The sequence below is a fragment of the Myotis nattereri genome (assembly GCF_964212035.1).
Source record: "Myotis nattereri genome assembly, chromosome: 8".
Lineage (NCBI taxonomy): Eukaryota > Metazoa > Chordata > Mammalia > Chiroptera > Vespertilionidae > Myotis > Myotis nattereri.
The window spans coordinates 37,309,480-37,325,950 of NC_138083.1; the positions used below are offsets into that span (position 1 = coordinate 37,309,480).

At 43.1% G+C, this 16,471-nt stretch overlaps 1 protein-coding gene across 1 annotated transcript in view; it reads left to right on the forward strand.

The window, feature by feature from the left end:
* Positions 1–14,100: 14,100 nt before the first annotated feature.
* The window catches only part of CNBD2 (cyclic nucleotide binding domain containing 2), a gene marked incomplete at both ends in the record, with an annotated part of 60,975 nt that continues 58,604 nt past the window's right edge, over positions 14,101–16,471 (forward strand). The window contains one exon of the mRNA XM_081097058.1: positions 14,101–14,151. Within this exon, the coding sequence (XP_080953184.1) occupies positions 14,101–14,151 (51 nt within the window). The remainder of the gene's footprint in view (positions 14,152–16,471) is intronic.

Here is a 16,471-nt window from a genome sequence, read left to right on the forward strand (position 1 = left end):
GAAGTCTCCTCTGGCGTCTCTATGATGAGCTCGGCGCGCGAGCGCCCGGAAGCCGAGTCCTGGCGACGGAAAGCGGCGCCCCCTCGCGTTCGCGAGTCGCGTCAGGAGACCTGTCGCGGGCGAATTTAAGCTGCGGTGGCCCTTCCTTGGAATGGTGGAGCCTCTAAGCACCAGTTCGAGGAGTCAGAGTCGGTGGCCAGGGAGAAGCCGGAGGAGGACGAGGAAGAGGAGGAGCAGGAGGAGCAGTGGGGTTCTCTTCCGCTGTAATCTCTTCACTTTGCAGGTGACCGGCGCCAGCTCCTGTGCGCGTCTACTCTGACAGCGGTTCTCAACCTGTGGGTCGCGACCCCTTTGGCGGTCTAACGACCCTTTCACAGGGGTCGCCTAAGACCATCCTGCATATCAGATATTTACATTACGATTCATAATAGTAGCAACATTACAGTTATGAAGTAGCAACGAAAATAATTTTATGGTTGGGTCATAACATGAGGAACTGTATTTAAAGGGCCAGAAGGTTGAGAACCACTGCTAGACCCTGATTAGGATGCCGGGATGGGGGGGGGGGGGGGCGCGGTGGGGCACTGAGGCAAAGTTCTCTTGCTCTGTCAAACGTGGAGGCATCGTGAAGGCATCCTGCCTTCCTGTGTCACAAAGTAAATACTCAAGAACTCTGCCATTATTATTTCTTGCGTGTCCTCTGAAACCAAGGGACAGGTGATTCTGAGTTGGGCTTTTAACTTTAGGATTAGTAAATACACTAACGCATTGCCCCATATGGTGGTCACTAGCCACATGTGCTTACTGAGCCCTTGAAAGGTGGCTAGTTGGAATTGAGATGTACTGTAATCTAAAATACACAAGGGCCCTGCTTGTTTGGTTCACTGGATAGAGGGTCGGCCTTCAGACCCAAAGGTTTCTGGTTCCTTCTGGTCAAGGGCACATGCCCAGGTTGCAGGCTTTATCCCCAGTAGGGGGCGTGCAGGAGGCATCTGATCAATGGTTCTCTCTCATCATTGATGTTTCTCTGTCTCTCCTACCTTCTTCTCTGAAATCAATAAAAATATATTTAAATAAATAAAATACACAAGAGATGAAAACATATCAAGCATTCTTCTCAGATCTCAGTGGTATGAAATTAGAAATCAGCTACAATAAAAATGCTCGAAAGCAATCAAACACATGGAGGCTAAATAGCATGCTATTAAACAATGAATGGGTTACCAAAGAGATCAAAGAAGAAATAAAAACCATCCTGGAAACAAATGACAATGAAAACACAACAATCCAAAATCTATGAGACAGTGAAAGCAATCTTGAGAGGGAAGTCCATAGAACTATAGGCCTACCTTAAAAAACACACACAGCCGAAACCGGTTTGGCTCAGTGGATAGAGCGTCGGCCTGCGGACTGAAGGGTCCCAGGTTCGATTCCGGTCAAGGGCATGTACCTGGGTTGCGGGCACATCCCCGGTGGGGGATGTGCATGAGGCGGCTGATCGATGTTTCTCTCTCATCGATGTTTCTGACTCTCTATCTCTCTCCCTTCCTCTCTGTAAAAAGTCAATAAAAAAAAAAAAAAAAACACACACACACAAAAACAACAACAACAAGAAAAACTGGTAATAAGTTATCTAACCCTACAACTTAAAGAATTAGAAAAAGCAACAAGAAAAGCCCAGAGTAAGTAGAAGGAAGGATAAAGATCAGAGTGGAAATAAATGACATAGAGACCTAAAAAACTATATAGAAGATCAGTAAAACCAAGAGCTGGTTCTTTGACAGGATAAACAAATTTGATGAACCTCTAGCCAGATTACCAAGAAACAGAGAGGACCCAAATAAACAAATCAGAAACAAAAGAGGTGAAATAACAACTGACCCCACAGAAATACAAAGGATCATTAAAAAAAACACAAAAAACAACAACTATGAACAACTCTATTCCAACAAACTGAACAACCTGGATGAAATGGATATATTCCGAGAAAAATACAATTTTCCAAAACTCAATAAAGAAGACTCAGAAAACCTAAATAGGCTGATAACTACTGATGAAATTGAAGCAGTAACAACAACAACAAAAAAAGCAAAAGCCCTGATCCAGATGGTTTCATAGGGGAGTTTTACCAAACATTCAAAGAACTAACACCCATCCTCCTCAAACTATTCCAAAAAAATTCAAGAGGAAGGAACACTTTCAAGCTCTTTCTATGAGGCCAGCATTACCCTAATTTCAAAACTAGGTAAAGAGCCTACAAAGAAAGAGAATTACAGGGCAATATCTCTGATGAACATAGATGCTGAAATCCTCAACAAAGTTTTAGCAAACCAGATTCAGCACTACAGTAAAAAGATCATACACCATGACCAAATGGGATTTATTCTGGGATGCAAGGTTGGTACAATATCTGCAAATCAAAAAATGTGATACAGCACATTAACAGGCTGCAAGACAAAAAAGTCACATAGTCATATCAATTGATGCAGAAAAAGCATTTGATAAAACCCAACATCCTTTTTTTGATAAAAACACTCAGCAAAGTGGGAATAGAGGGGTCATACCTCAACACAATAAAAGCATTATATGACAAACCTACAGCCAACATCATACTCAAAGGGCAAAAACTAATACCATTTCCCCTAAGAACAGTAACAATACAGGGATGCCCACTTTCACCACTCCTGTTCAACACAGTACTGGAAGTGCCAGCCATAGCTATCAGACAAGAAGAAGAAATAAAAGGCATCCAAATTGGAAAGGAAGAAGAAAACTGTCATTTTTGGAAGACAACACAATATTGTACATAGAAAACCCTAAAGGCTCTATCAAAAAGCCACTAGATTTACTAAATGAATCTGTCAACATAGTAGGATGCAAAATTAACATCCAGAAATTGATGGCATTTTTTTTAAAGGTAAGGCCTGAATTTATTTATTTATTTTTGAATATATTTTTATTAATTTCAGAGAGGAAGAGGGAGAGAGAGATAGAAACGTCAATAATGAGAGAGAATCACTGATTGGCTGCTTCCTGCACACCCCACACTGGGGATCGAGTCCACAACTGGGGCATGTGCCCTGACTGGGAATCAAACCATGACCTGATTTTTAGGTCCATGTTTAATTATTGAGCCACCCTGGCCGGGCCGATGGCATTTTTATATACCAACTAGAGGCCTGGTGCATGAAATTCATGCACTGTGTGTGTGCGTGGGGGCAGGGGGGCGGTTCCTCAGCCTGGCCTGTGCACTCTTGCAGTCCAGGACCCCTCAGGGGCTGTCCGCCTGTTAGCTTAGGCCTGATCCCCCAGGGGATTGGGTCTAAGCCAGCAGTCAGACATCCCTCTCACAGTCTGGAATCCCTCATTCCTTACTGCCCGCCTGCAGTGGAGGTGAGAGAGGCTCCTGCCACCGCCACTGTGGTGTCCAGCAGTGATCCCAGCTCCTGGCTGAGCGGCACTCCCCCTGTGAGAGCACATTGACCACCAGGGGGCAGCTCCTGCATTGAGCGTCTGCCCCTGGTGGTCAGTGGGTGTCATAGCGACCCATTGTTCCACCAGGTTTTTTTTTTTGCCATTTGGTCAATTTGCATATTAGGGTTTTATTATATAGGATAATGAATTCTCAGAAAGAGAAACTAAAAAAACAAAAAATTAAGATACTTAGGAATAAACCTAACCAAGGAGGTAAAAGCCCTGTACATGGAAAACTACAGGACATTGGAAAAAGAGATAGAGGAAGATATAAAGAAGTGAAAGAAAATTCCGTGTTTATGGGTTGGTAGAATCAACATCATTAAAATGTCCATACTACCCAAAGCAATCTATAGATTCAGTGACAACCCCATTAAAACACCAATGGTATATTTCACAGACTTAGAATAAACTATTCAAAAATTTATATGGAATAAAAAAAAGACCCTGAATAGCCACAACAATCTTGAGAAAGAACAAAGTTGGAGGAATCACAATACCAGATATCAAGTTATACTACAAAGCCACTGTACTCAAAACAGCATGATACTGGTACAAGAATAGGCATATAGACCAATGGATCAGAACAGAGACCCCAGAAATGGACCCAAACTATTATGCTCAATTAATATTTGACAAAGGAGGCAAGAGCATACAATGGAGTGAAGACAGTCTCTTCAATGAATGGTGTTGGGGAAATTGGACAGATGCATCAAAAAAATGAAACTAGTCCACCAACTTACACCAGACACAAAGATAAAATCAAAATGGATAAAAGACTTAAATATAAGACATGAAACCATAAAAGTCTTAGAAGAAGCCACAGGCAGCAAAATCTCAGACATCTCTGTAGCAATATGTTTATCGATACATCTAGGACAATGGGAACTAAGGAGGAAATAAACAACTGGGACTACATCAAAATAAAAAGCTTCTGCACAGCAAAAGAAGCCATCAATAAAATAACAAGAGAGTGCAATGCATGGGAGAACATATTTGCCAATGATACATCCGGTAAGGGGTTAATCTCCAAATTTTATAGGGAACTCATACAACTTAACAAAAGGAAGATAAAAAATCCAATTTAAAAATGGGCAAAGGACTTAAATAGACATTCCTTGAAAGTGGACATACAAAAGGCCAAGAGTCATATGAAAAAATGCTGAAAGTCACTAATCATCTGAGAGATGCAAATCAAAACAACAATGAGATACCACCTCACACCTGTCAGAATGGCTATCATCAACAAATCAACAAATGACAAGTGTTGGTGAGGGTGTGGAGAAAAGGGAACCCTAGCACACTTCTGGTGGGAATGCAAGGATGGTGCAGCCACTGTGAAAAAGCAGTATGGAGTTTCCTGAAAAAACTAAACATGGAACTCCCATTTGACCCAGTGATCCACTTCTAGGAATATATCCTAAGAAATGAGAAACACCAATCAGAAAGAATATATGCACCCCTATGTTCATAGCAGCACAATTTACAATAGCTAAGATTTGGAAATAGCCTAAGTGCCCATCAGCAGATGAGTGGATTAAAAACGTTGGCACATCTATACAACAGAATACTATGCAGCTGTAAAAAGGAAAGAACTCTTACCATTTGCAACAGCATGGATGGACCTGGAGAGCATTATGCTAAATGAAATAAGCCAGTCAGAGAAAGATAAGCATCACATGATCTCACTCATACGTGGAATTTAATGAACAACATAAACTGATGAACAAAAATAGATCCAGAGAGAAGCATTGATCAGACCGTAAAACCTCAGAGGGAAGGCAGGGGAGGGTGAGTGGGTGGGAAGATACCAATGGACTTATATGCATATATGTATACCCAGGAACACAGACAGTAGGGTGGTGAAGGCCTGGCAGGTCAAGCTGGGAGAGGTCAATGGGGGGGAAAAGGGGATATATGTAATACTTTCAACAATAAAGATCTATAATAATAAAAGTGTAATATGCTAATTAGGCCGGACGGCCAAACGACCTTTCGGACAAAGCCAAGGCTGCGAGGCGGAGTCCCTTGCGTGAATTTTGTGCATTTGGCCTCTAGTTAAAAAATAAATAAGTAAATATATATATATATATATATATATATATATATACACACATATATGTATGTATATATATATATACATATATATGTATATATATATGGTACTTAGTATGAAAAAAATGCAAGATATCTCAATCATTTTTTATATTGATTACATGTTGGAATAATAATATTTTGCGTATATTTGATCAAGTAAAAGATAGTAAAATTAATTTCACTGTGTCATTTTACTTTTTTAAAAATATATTTTTATTGATTTCAGAGAGGAAGGGAGAGGAGGAGAGAGAAACATTAATGATGAGAGAGAATCATTGATCAGCAGCCTCCTGCATGCCCCTAACTAAGGATTGAGCCTGCAACCCGGGCATGTGCCCAGATCTTGAATCAACCCTGGGACTCCTAAGTCTGCAGGCTGATGCTCTATCCACTAAACTAAACCAGGTAGGGCTCATTTTGCTTTTTTAAATGTGGCTACTAGAAAGTTTTAAATTACATAGATGGCTAATATTATATTTTCATTGAATAGCACTGTGGTAGGATAGGCTGCCCTGGTGGAATCCCCATTGCAGGGTTTGTTTGCCTTGTTGAGAGGATTAAACCAGTAAAGCCCTGGGAAAGAAAGGACTTTAAAAATGTTTGCTGTTGTCTTCATTACGTAAATTTTTTGCTATCTCTGAGCTACAGTTTTCTTATCTGTAAAATGTGGTATAATAGAATTTACCTCATAGAAGTTATGAGAATTCAATGAGGTGATGCAGGTGAAAGCATGTAGCTCTGACAGCCCTTCAGTAAGTGATGTATTCTGTTTGACAGTTGACTCACAAATATACTATTTTGTATCCTCATTTTATGAATAGGGAAATTAAAGCCCAGAGAAAGACAGGGATCCTAAATGATAGGTTTTATATGAATGACCTTTGCAGTCTCTTTGAGCTCTGTGCAGAATGAATGGGCCTGTTTAATAACCATCAACATACCAGTTGCCTCTCCCCCCATCTCTTGGATAGGTAGATCTTCACGGAACAGTTTCCAGAGCCTGAAAACTATGGAGGTCATCACAATGGACCTTTAATGTATTTTTAGTTACCACCATGTGAAAATTGGGAGATTTCACACGCAATCTGGATTTCCAGGTTTTCTTTAAAAAGTGAATGAGCTCTCTACACTGGACCCACCCACATTCATGCCAGTAAACAATCAGCTGGAGCTGAGTCCAGTCTTTTTCCTTTAGACAAGATACTCTGTCCCAATTGGCCTCAATCCCCACCACTCCCTATTATTCTCTGAAATAGAATATGGTTTGCATTTACTATTGCTCTCAGACTGTTTTTCTCAGAGCTGGTATTTTTCTCTATTTCCCTTTCAGGGAGAACAGGCCCAGAGTTTGTTATACTTACTAGCTTCAAACTTTTATTTTCTCTCCCTCGTCCCTTGGCCATTGGGTTTGCTGCCCTGAGTGAACCGACAGTCCTATTCCTTGTGTGGTCATAGGCAATCAGTATCCAGGGCTAAGTGAGCACAACAAACCATGCTCAAAGGATGAGGGGTCATAAAAGGCTAAAAGGGTAGAGTTGGGTATTCCAGGTAGAAGGTACTGCTTATACCAAGGCACAGAGTGAATGAGGGCAAAACTTTGTAGAAACTGTAGTCTAGACAAGGGAGTGGTTGGGGTGTGGGGAAGGGATGAGAGCTGAGGTTGGAAGGTCAATTGGAGGTTAAATCATAAAGAGCCTAGAATTCTACATTGAAAAATTGAATCCCGTCTTCTTTGGAAAGGGAATGAACTCTTGTGATATTTGGAATCATAGAATGTTAGATACCCAGTTCATTTCTTTCATGTCTATCAGAATCATAGAATATTAGAGATGGAAGGAGAGATCTTAGAGATCTATTAGAATTGTGGAATGTTAGAATGGATTCAGTAACTCTTTATGGGTCAGTAACCCCCAGAATTTGAAAAACTTATACTTCTTCCTAGAAGAGTGATCCACCTACATACTTTTGCATGCTGTTTCAAGTAATTTTCAGATATCCTTGAATCCACCCCGAAGCTGACTAATATTTCATTGTATATAACATAACATTTTGTTTATCCATTCATTTATTGATGGGCATTTGGGCTCTTTCCATCTTTTGGCTGTCAAGAATAATGCTGCTGTGATCATTGGTATACAGATTTCTCTCAAGTTCCTGCTGTCAATTCTTTTGGATGTATACCCAAAAGTGGAATTGCTGGATCATGTTTACTTTTTTTGAGGAACTACATATTGTCCTCCACAGCAGCTCCACTATTTTATATTTCCATCAGCAATGCGCAAGGCTTCTAATTTCTCTACATCCTCTCCAGCACTTGTTCTTTTGCATTATTTTTTTTAAACCTTTTTAAATATATTTTATTGATTTTTTACAGAGAGGAAGGGAGAGGGATAGAGAGTTAGAAACATCGACGAGAGAGAAACATCGACCAGCTGCCTCTTGCACACCTCCCACCGGGGACGTGCCCGCAACCAAAGTACATTCCCCTGACCGGAATCGAACCCAGGACCCTTCAGTCCGCAGGCCGACGCTCTATCCACTGAGCCAAACCGGTTTGGCTGCATTATTTTTTAATGTGAGATATTAAATAGAAAATTTTAAGATATTACTAGTGGACAAGAAATTCAGATTTTCAACAGATTTAGTAATCCTGTAATTTCATATACCACATAGTACAATACATCATTCCAGGGGACCAGCTGTGCTCATGGTGAAGAGGAAGCCGGTTCAGCTGATGAGGTGGTTTGGTTGAAAATCCTCCAGTTCCATTTTCTGTTTTAATATTTTTTTATATGTTTTTATTGATTTTTTTAGAGAGAGAGGAAGGGAGAGGGATAGAGAGATAGAAACATCAATGAGAGAGAAACCTGGATCAACTGCCTCCTGTACACCCCATAGTGGGGATTGAGCCAGCAATCTAGGCATGTGCCTCGATCGGGAATCAAACTGGGGATTTTTGGTTCATGGGTTGACACTCAGCTACAAAGTCGCACAGGCTGGGCTGCATTTTTAAAATTAATATAAAGTCTAAGAAGCTTGCTCTAGCCTCTCTACTGACTTTATTAACTTAAAGAAATATTTATTTCAGAGAGAGGAGGAGAGAGAGCGGGAGAGATTGATTGGTTGCCTCTCACACATGCTCCAACCTGGGATTGAACCTGACTGGGAATCAAACCTGCCACCTTTGGTGTATGGGATTGATGCTCCAACCAACTGAGCACACCAGGCAGGGCTTAATTTTTATTTGATAACCTATTTTAACAAATGTGTCTGATTTTGGAGTTTTCTGATGTTTTGATGAGCTGCAGCTAATTGTTCTAGGGTGCTTAATCTAGCTGGATTGTGCTTACAATTAACTTAGTAATTAGTAATGAGATTAACTTAGTTATTAGTAATTCTTATTCTTGGTAAACCAATGTAAATTCAGAAGCCTAGATACCTCATAATCCTTTTGCCTTTCTCTCCCTTCACTGATTACTGTTCAGTTGCAATTCTGCTAGTTCCCAGTTTTCAATGAATCTGTTTTATGTAGTGCTCTACCAGTACCTCTGTGTTCCTTATTGCTTTGCACTGATTTTGTTTTATTACTTAAAAATGTATTCATTCATTTCCTGAATACACACACACACACACACACACACACACACACACACACACACACTAGAGGCCCAGTGGACAAAAATTTGTGTACTCGGGGGGGGGGAGGTCTCTCAGCCCGACCTGTGTCCTCTCACAGTCTGGGATCCCTCGGGGGATATCCACTTGCTGGCTTAGGCCCGCTCTCCGGGGGATTGGGCCTAAACTGGCAGTCAGACATTCCTCTGGCAGCCCAGGAACCCTCGGGGGATGTCCACTTGCCAGCGGGAGGCAGGCCTAAGCTGCAGTCGGACATCCTTAATGCTGCTGAAGCAGGAGAGGCTCCCACCACCACTGCTGTACTGGCAGCCATCAGCCTTGCTTGTGGCTGAGCAGAGCTCCCCCTGTGGGAGCACACTGGCCACCAGGGGGGGCAGCTCCTGCATTGAGCATCTGCCCCCTGGTGGTCAGTGTGTTTCAGAGTGACCAGTCATTCCCAGTCGTTCTGCTGTTAGGGTCAATTTGCATATTACCCTTTTATTATATAGGATAGAGGCCTGGTGCATGGGTGGGGGCCGGCTGGTTTTCCCTGAAGGGTGTCCCGGATCAGGGTGGGGGTCCCGCTGGGTTGCCTGGCCAGCCTGGGTGAGGGGCTGAGGGTTTTCAGACTGGCCATAGCCCCTTCAGGGTGGGGATCCCCGTTGGGGTACCTGGCCAGCCTGGATGAGGGGCTGATGGCTGTTTGCAGGCTGGCCAAGCCCCCCAGCGGAGACCCTCACCCCATGAGGGTGTGGCCATCCTGGGTGAGGGGCTGATAGCTGTTTTCAGGCTGGCCACAGCCCCCAGTCACCCAAGCTCCCAGTGGAGGCTGGCTGGAAGCAGGTATCTGGGATTTATTTGTCTTCTATAATTGAAACTTTGTTGCCTTTTGTGGAGGCCACAACCGGCCAGAGCAGGTGGGAAACTTGGCTTCCGCCATCACCAGGGCAACCAAGCCTCCTGCTTGCTCCAGCTACATGGCTGCCGGCCACCATCTTGGTTGGGTTAATTTGCATATAGTCGCTCTGATTGGCTGGTGGGTGTGGCTTGGGGCATAGTGGAGGTGCGGTCAATTTGCATGTTTCTCAAAAAAGTCAAAGATGCTAATTGATTTTACCTTCGCTATGCCCTAAGAGAACTTCTGTGCTGGAGACACCCTTCTGGGGCAACACTTGCTTCAGTGGGGCTTTGGTGCTCACTGAGTCTGCCCCCTGAGTGTGTCCCTTATGGATCTGAGGAGTTGTAATCTGGGTGGTCCCACTCTGACCACTGGGTACACTGGCTCTTGGATCTAAGGAGATGCTAATTTAGCCTCTGCCTGAGGCTACTCAGCAGGAGCTATGGAGAGATCTGCAGATTCCTCTTCTTTGTTTGGGGTTTGGAGGTGCCCAGATGAGGCCCAGCTGTGAAGCAATGCAAGCTGCTGTGGGGCCTTGGGCCTTCTATTGGAAGTTCTGGGTCTCTCTGACCCAGCTGCAGTTTGTTAGGTAATTTTCAGATTGCAAAGGGCCAGGCCTTTCATATGTAAAAGTCTCTGCACACAGCTTGGGTGGGGTGGGGTCTCAGGGGATCAACAGGGTGGAGCAAGCAGCTATGGGTGCCCCTCAGTCCTACCCTAAGGGGCCCCACGTCTCAGTGTCCCACAGTAATTGCTGCAAACACCTCTGAGAGAAAGCCACCCTCGAGTTCCGACCGCTGCCAGACAGTCCAGTTTCTTCCCTATGAGTCTGGGTCCCCAGAGACTCACCCGGAACTGGAGTTCAGAATAGTCGGAAGCTTGAGACTCCCTTCCAATTGAAAAAGCAACCGTGTCTTCAGTTGCCAGCCCTTTCCACGTGCACTTCCGTACCTCTGCACTTTACTTCCGCACCTCCTGAGTCTCAGTGTGCTTTTCTCTTTCCTTCTAGTTGTAGAATTTCCACTCAGCCAGCCTTCCTGTGGTTTTGGCTGATGTCCGTTTTGTCATTTAGTTGTATTTTTGAAGTGGTTGTTCGAGGCAGCAATTTCCGGTGTTTACCTATGCCGCCATCTTGGTTTTCTCTCCTATTTGTTTTTTACTATACCTCCCCTTTAAATGAAGAGAGCCCATTCCCCAATTAAAGGTAAGCAAGTTAAAGTTTTTAAAAAATTTGATTGATTGATTTTTTTAGAGAGAGAGAGAAACATTGATTTGTTGTTCCACTTATTTATGTGTTCATTGGTTGATCCTTATATGTGCCCTGACCAGGGATTGAACCCACAACCTTGGCGTATCAGGATGATGCTCTAACCAACTTAACTATCTGGTCAGGGCCCTGCAAGTAAAGTTTTAATATTATAACCAAAACGTCATGCAGGTCAAATAAAGCAGTCTCAAGCTCTGTTTGGCCCATGGATGGCTTGTTTTTGGCTTCTGCCAGCCCAATCTCTTGGGCATCTCACATCTGGCCATATCTCATGATCCCTGAACAGGCCCTGCCCTTTCTTCATATATGTTTATAACTTTATTATAGCAAACCTTTGTCTTATGGAGGTGGTAGCATTTTTCTTCCCCATCATGTTGTGAACTTCAGATAAGCAGAGATCGTGTTTTATTCATCTTTTTCTCCTTTATACATAGTTGGAACTCTACAAATGTTTGTTACATAAATTTTATAATTAGTAAAACAATAATGTTATCTTAAAAAGAAATTGTTTCTGGAATTAACTCTAGCTCCATTTTATAAGGAGGAAAGTGAGGGTCCATGTGGTTTTAACCAAGATCACATAGGAATAGGACCAGTGCTCTTTCTGAGAGTCTACTTTGTAACAGTTCAGTTAAAAGATTAGGAACTGGGACAGAAATAGCACTTTATTAATTTCTAACACTGACTTTAGTATCTGAATGAGTCCCCAGCCTGCCTCCTAGCAGACGACTTAATTTAGATGTCTTTAGGTAAATGGAGAACCAATTCAATAATTTTGAGGGTATGTAATTTCAGGCTTATTGATTCAGAGCACTGTAAACTTCCTGCCTCTTCCTCCCTAACACTGATCCAATTTCCAGGGAAATTATACAACCATAGCTGGCAGGAGGTGAGGTTGGGAGTGTCTACTTTTGGGGTCTTATCAAGTTAAAGGTCTTACTTATTGGCATCCTCTGATGCCCCTCACTAGTCTGGGTCCTATCCATGCCACTTGGATCCTCAGGCAACTCAGAGAACTGATGGGACCACCCTTCTGTCCATAGCCACATTCTGCCATCTCTCTTCCTTTCTCCATGCCCAGTAGTTTCTCTCAGAAATCCCCTAAACTTTTGTAGAGGATTTTCTTCAAGACCAGGTTAGTGGTAGGGAAGACAAAAACTCCATACTGTCCTTCCTCCCTTCCTCCCTTCCTCCCTTCCTCCCTTCCTCCCTTCCTCCCTTCCTCCCTTCCTCCCTTCCTCCCTTCCTCCCTTCCTTTCTTTCTTTCTTTCTTTCTTTCTTTCTTTCTTTCTTTCTTTCTTTCTTTCTTTCTTTCTTCCTTCCTTCCTTCCTTCCTTCCTTCCTTCCTTCCTTCCTTCCTTCCTTCCTTTCTTCCTTTCTTCCCTCCTTCCTTCCTCTTTCTTCCCTTCCTCTTTCTTCCCTTCCCTTCCCTTCCCTTCCCTTCCCTTCCCCCCCTTCCCTTCCCTTCCCTTCCCCCCCTTCCCTTCCCTTCCCTTCCCTTCCCTTCCCTTCCCTTCCCTTCCCTTCCCTTCCCTTCCCTTCCCTTCATTTTCTTCTCCCTGAAACCTTCTCTTCCTCTGTCTTTGAGTCTTTTGCATTTTCTCTCCACGTAAGGAGGGGTGGGGGGAAGCTAGTTCTATCTCTTTTCACCTCTGTAAGTGATTAGTATCTCACACCATGAATGGTGGCCTTTGAATTTAGTAATTCAGAGCCTGGGTCTTTGTTCCTAGCTGTCCAGCTGTCTTCACTGTGTTCAGTGCCCTTCCATTTGACTGTCAGTTGGGGGAGAGTTGGCAGATAGGTGTAGCTGGATAGGAATGGCAAATCAGGTGATACTTGAAGTCATAGTTTTTCACTGAGGATTCATATACAAGAGCCAATTGGAATTACCAACTGCCATCTTTAATAGAAAAAAAGTACTTTAGACCCTATATTCTTCTCTACTTTAAAAAAATATGTTTTTATTGATTTCAGAAAGAGAGGGGGAGAGAGAGAGGAACATTGATGAGAGACAAGCATCAATCTGCTGCCTTCTGCACCCCCCCCCCAATGGGGATTGAGCCCACAACCTAGGCATGTGCCCTGACTGGAATTGGAACAGCAACCTCCTGGTACACAGGCCGATGCCCAACCAAGTGAGCCACACCAGTCAAGCTCTTCTCTATTTTTGAAAAGACCCCAGAGTCATTGAGTTCCAGTTACAAGTTCCTTTCAACATTCGGTACCCTGTTTGGTTAGGGACTTCCAGTTTGCTGAGTGTTTCTGATTACTGATCTAACAAGATTTATAGGACAGTGCCATACGGGTGTCTAAATTCTAAGCCTCAGAGTGGTCCCCAGGCTGAGGTGTTGGATGCCCTGAGCCCCAGCCCAGGAACCTCCTACTTTCTTTTTTAGGGCCCCATTACTCTGGCAGTCATTTAGCCACTGAGCCCCAGTCTCTCATGGGTGGGGTGGGCGTGATGTCTCTCATCTTGTGGTAGTTATGGAGTTAACTAATATAATGCCTGTGAGTGTTCAATAAATGTTAGATTTTCAGATTTTGGTTTCTCTCTTCCAGAATCTTTCATTGTGACATAAGGAGATTCTGAGGGTGAGATTTTCTCAGAACAAGGTTTCCAACAGCTACTGGTAGGTATGAAGAGTGATGAGGAAGCTACTCATTTCTAATATCACCCGATCCTTGGGAGCATTTGTGGTCCTACCCTTGAAAGGCAAAGGAGCTCGTGTCATTTGCCAAATCAGGAACCATGAGGAAATATATATTGTCTCATACCTGGCAGCTTTTGAAGAAGGAACAGGTGAGAAGTGTGAAGGGCCCTGGGAGGGAAGAGTGGAAGATTGAACAGACAGGTATTTTGAGGAAGGGAGAGGCAGGTGTAGGAGGGGGCCTTGGATGAGTGTGGCTGACTTGTACGTTTTGAAGTCATATCATGGGCACAAAGAATAGAATTTTGGATTAGGCTCCAGAAAGACTGAATTCTTTTTGTTGTTGTTAAATCCTCACTGGAAGGGTGAGGATATTTTTTTCCATTGATTTTAGAGAGTGGAAGAGATGGGGGAGGGGAGAAAGAGAGAGAGAGAAACATTGATGTGAAAGAGACACATTGATTGATTGCCTCCTGCACACGCCCCAGCTGGGACTGGAGATCAGATCTGCAACCCAGGTATGTGCCCTTGACTGGGAATCGAACGCAAGATGGTCCTATATGCAGGCCAGCACTGTAACCACTGAGCGACTTTGGCCAGGGTAGAAAGACTGTATACTTTATTATAATTATTATTTAATTTTTATTGACTTTAGAGAGGAAGGGAGAAGGAGAGCAAGATAGAAACATCAGTGATGAGAGAGACTCATTGATAGCTGCCTCCCACACGCTCCACACTGGGGGTCAAGCCTGCAACTCGGGCATGTGCTCTGACCGGGAATTAAACCATGATCAGGTTGATACTCAACCACTGAGCCACGCCAGGGGGCAAGACTGAATTCTTGATGTGTTATAGAATTGTGCACCTGAAACCTGTATAATTTTGTTAACCAGTGTCATCCCAATAAATTTAATAAAAAGGGGGGGGGGAGGAAAGAAAGACTGAATTCTGAGCCCTGCCATGTAGCTTACTACCCCCTCGATACTGGACGAGTCATAGGCTACACTCAGCCTGAGCCCCACTCTCCTGCTCTGTACCCAGCTTTTCTACTATTACCAGATCCAGAGAAAATAAGGCCTCACAGCAGGGTAAAGTAATAGGTTAAACTTAAGGGTTCTGGCCCTAACCAGTTTGGCTCAGTGAATAGAGTGTCAGCCTGTGGACTAAAGGGTCCCAGGTTCGATTCTGGTTAAGGACATGTACCTTGGTTGTGGGCACATCCCAGTAGGGGGTATACAGGAGGCAGCTCATCAATGTTTCTCTCTCATCGATGTTTCTAACTCTTTATCCCTCTCCCTTCCTCTCTGTAAAAAATTAATAAAATATTAAAACAACAAAACAAAAAAAAACCCCAAAACCAAAACTTAAGGATTCTGGAGCCAGACTGCCTGGGTTCAATTCCCTATCACCTATTAGTCATATGACTAATATTAGTATTAGGCAAGTGACTTGATTTACTGTGCCTGATTTTTGCTTTGTATAGATTTATTGTTGAGGATTAAATGAATTAACACATATAAAGGGTTTAGAATAGTGCCCAACAATGGCTAATTGTTTTCAATAAGTATTAATTTTATTAATAAAGCCTTTTCCATATTTACTTTAGATATATAATTTTTAAAAATAAATATTTATTTATTTATTTTTTAAATTTTGTTTTATTGCTTAAAGTATTACAAAGAGTATTACATATGTCTCCTTTTTTCCCCCGCCCTTGACATTCCCCCGGCCTCCCCTACCCCCCAGTGTCTTGTGTCCATTGGTTATGCTTATATGCATGCATACAAGTCCTTCGGTTGATCTCTTACCCCCCCCTCCCCCCCCCCCGCAACCCTCCCCTGGCTTCCCACTGTAGTTTTTTATTTTTTAGGTTCTATAACTTTATTTTTTTTTAAGTACATGTATTCTTTTTTTTTTTTATTGCTTAAAGTATTACAAAGGGTATTGCATATGTCTCCTTCCCCCCCCCCCCCCGCCCTTGACAATCCCCTGGCCTCCCCTACCCCTCAGTGTCTTATGTCCATTGGTTATGCTTATATGCATGCATATAAGTCCTTCAGTTGATCTCTTACCCCGCCCTCCCCCCTCCCCCTTCTGCCCTCCTACCCTCCCCGGCCTTCCCGCTGCAGTTTGACAGTCTGTTTGAGGCAGCTCTGCCTCTGTATCTATTTTTGTTCATAAGTTTATAATGGTCTTTATTATCCATGAATGAGTGAGATCATGTGGTATTTTTTATTTATTTGTTTTTAAAATATATTTTTATTGATTTCAGAGAGGAAGGGAGAGGGAGAGAGAAGTAGAAACATCAATGATGAGAATCATCTGTTGGCTGTCTCCTGCATGTCCCCTACTGGGGATCAAGACTGCAACCCAAGCATGTGCCCTTGACTAGAATCAAACCTGGGATCCTTCAGTCTGCAGGCCGATGCTCTATCCACTGAGCCTAGCCAGCTAGAGCTAGATATATAATTT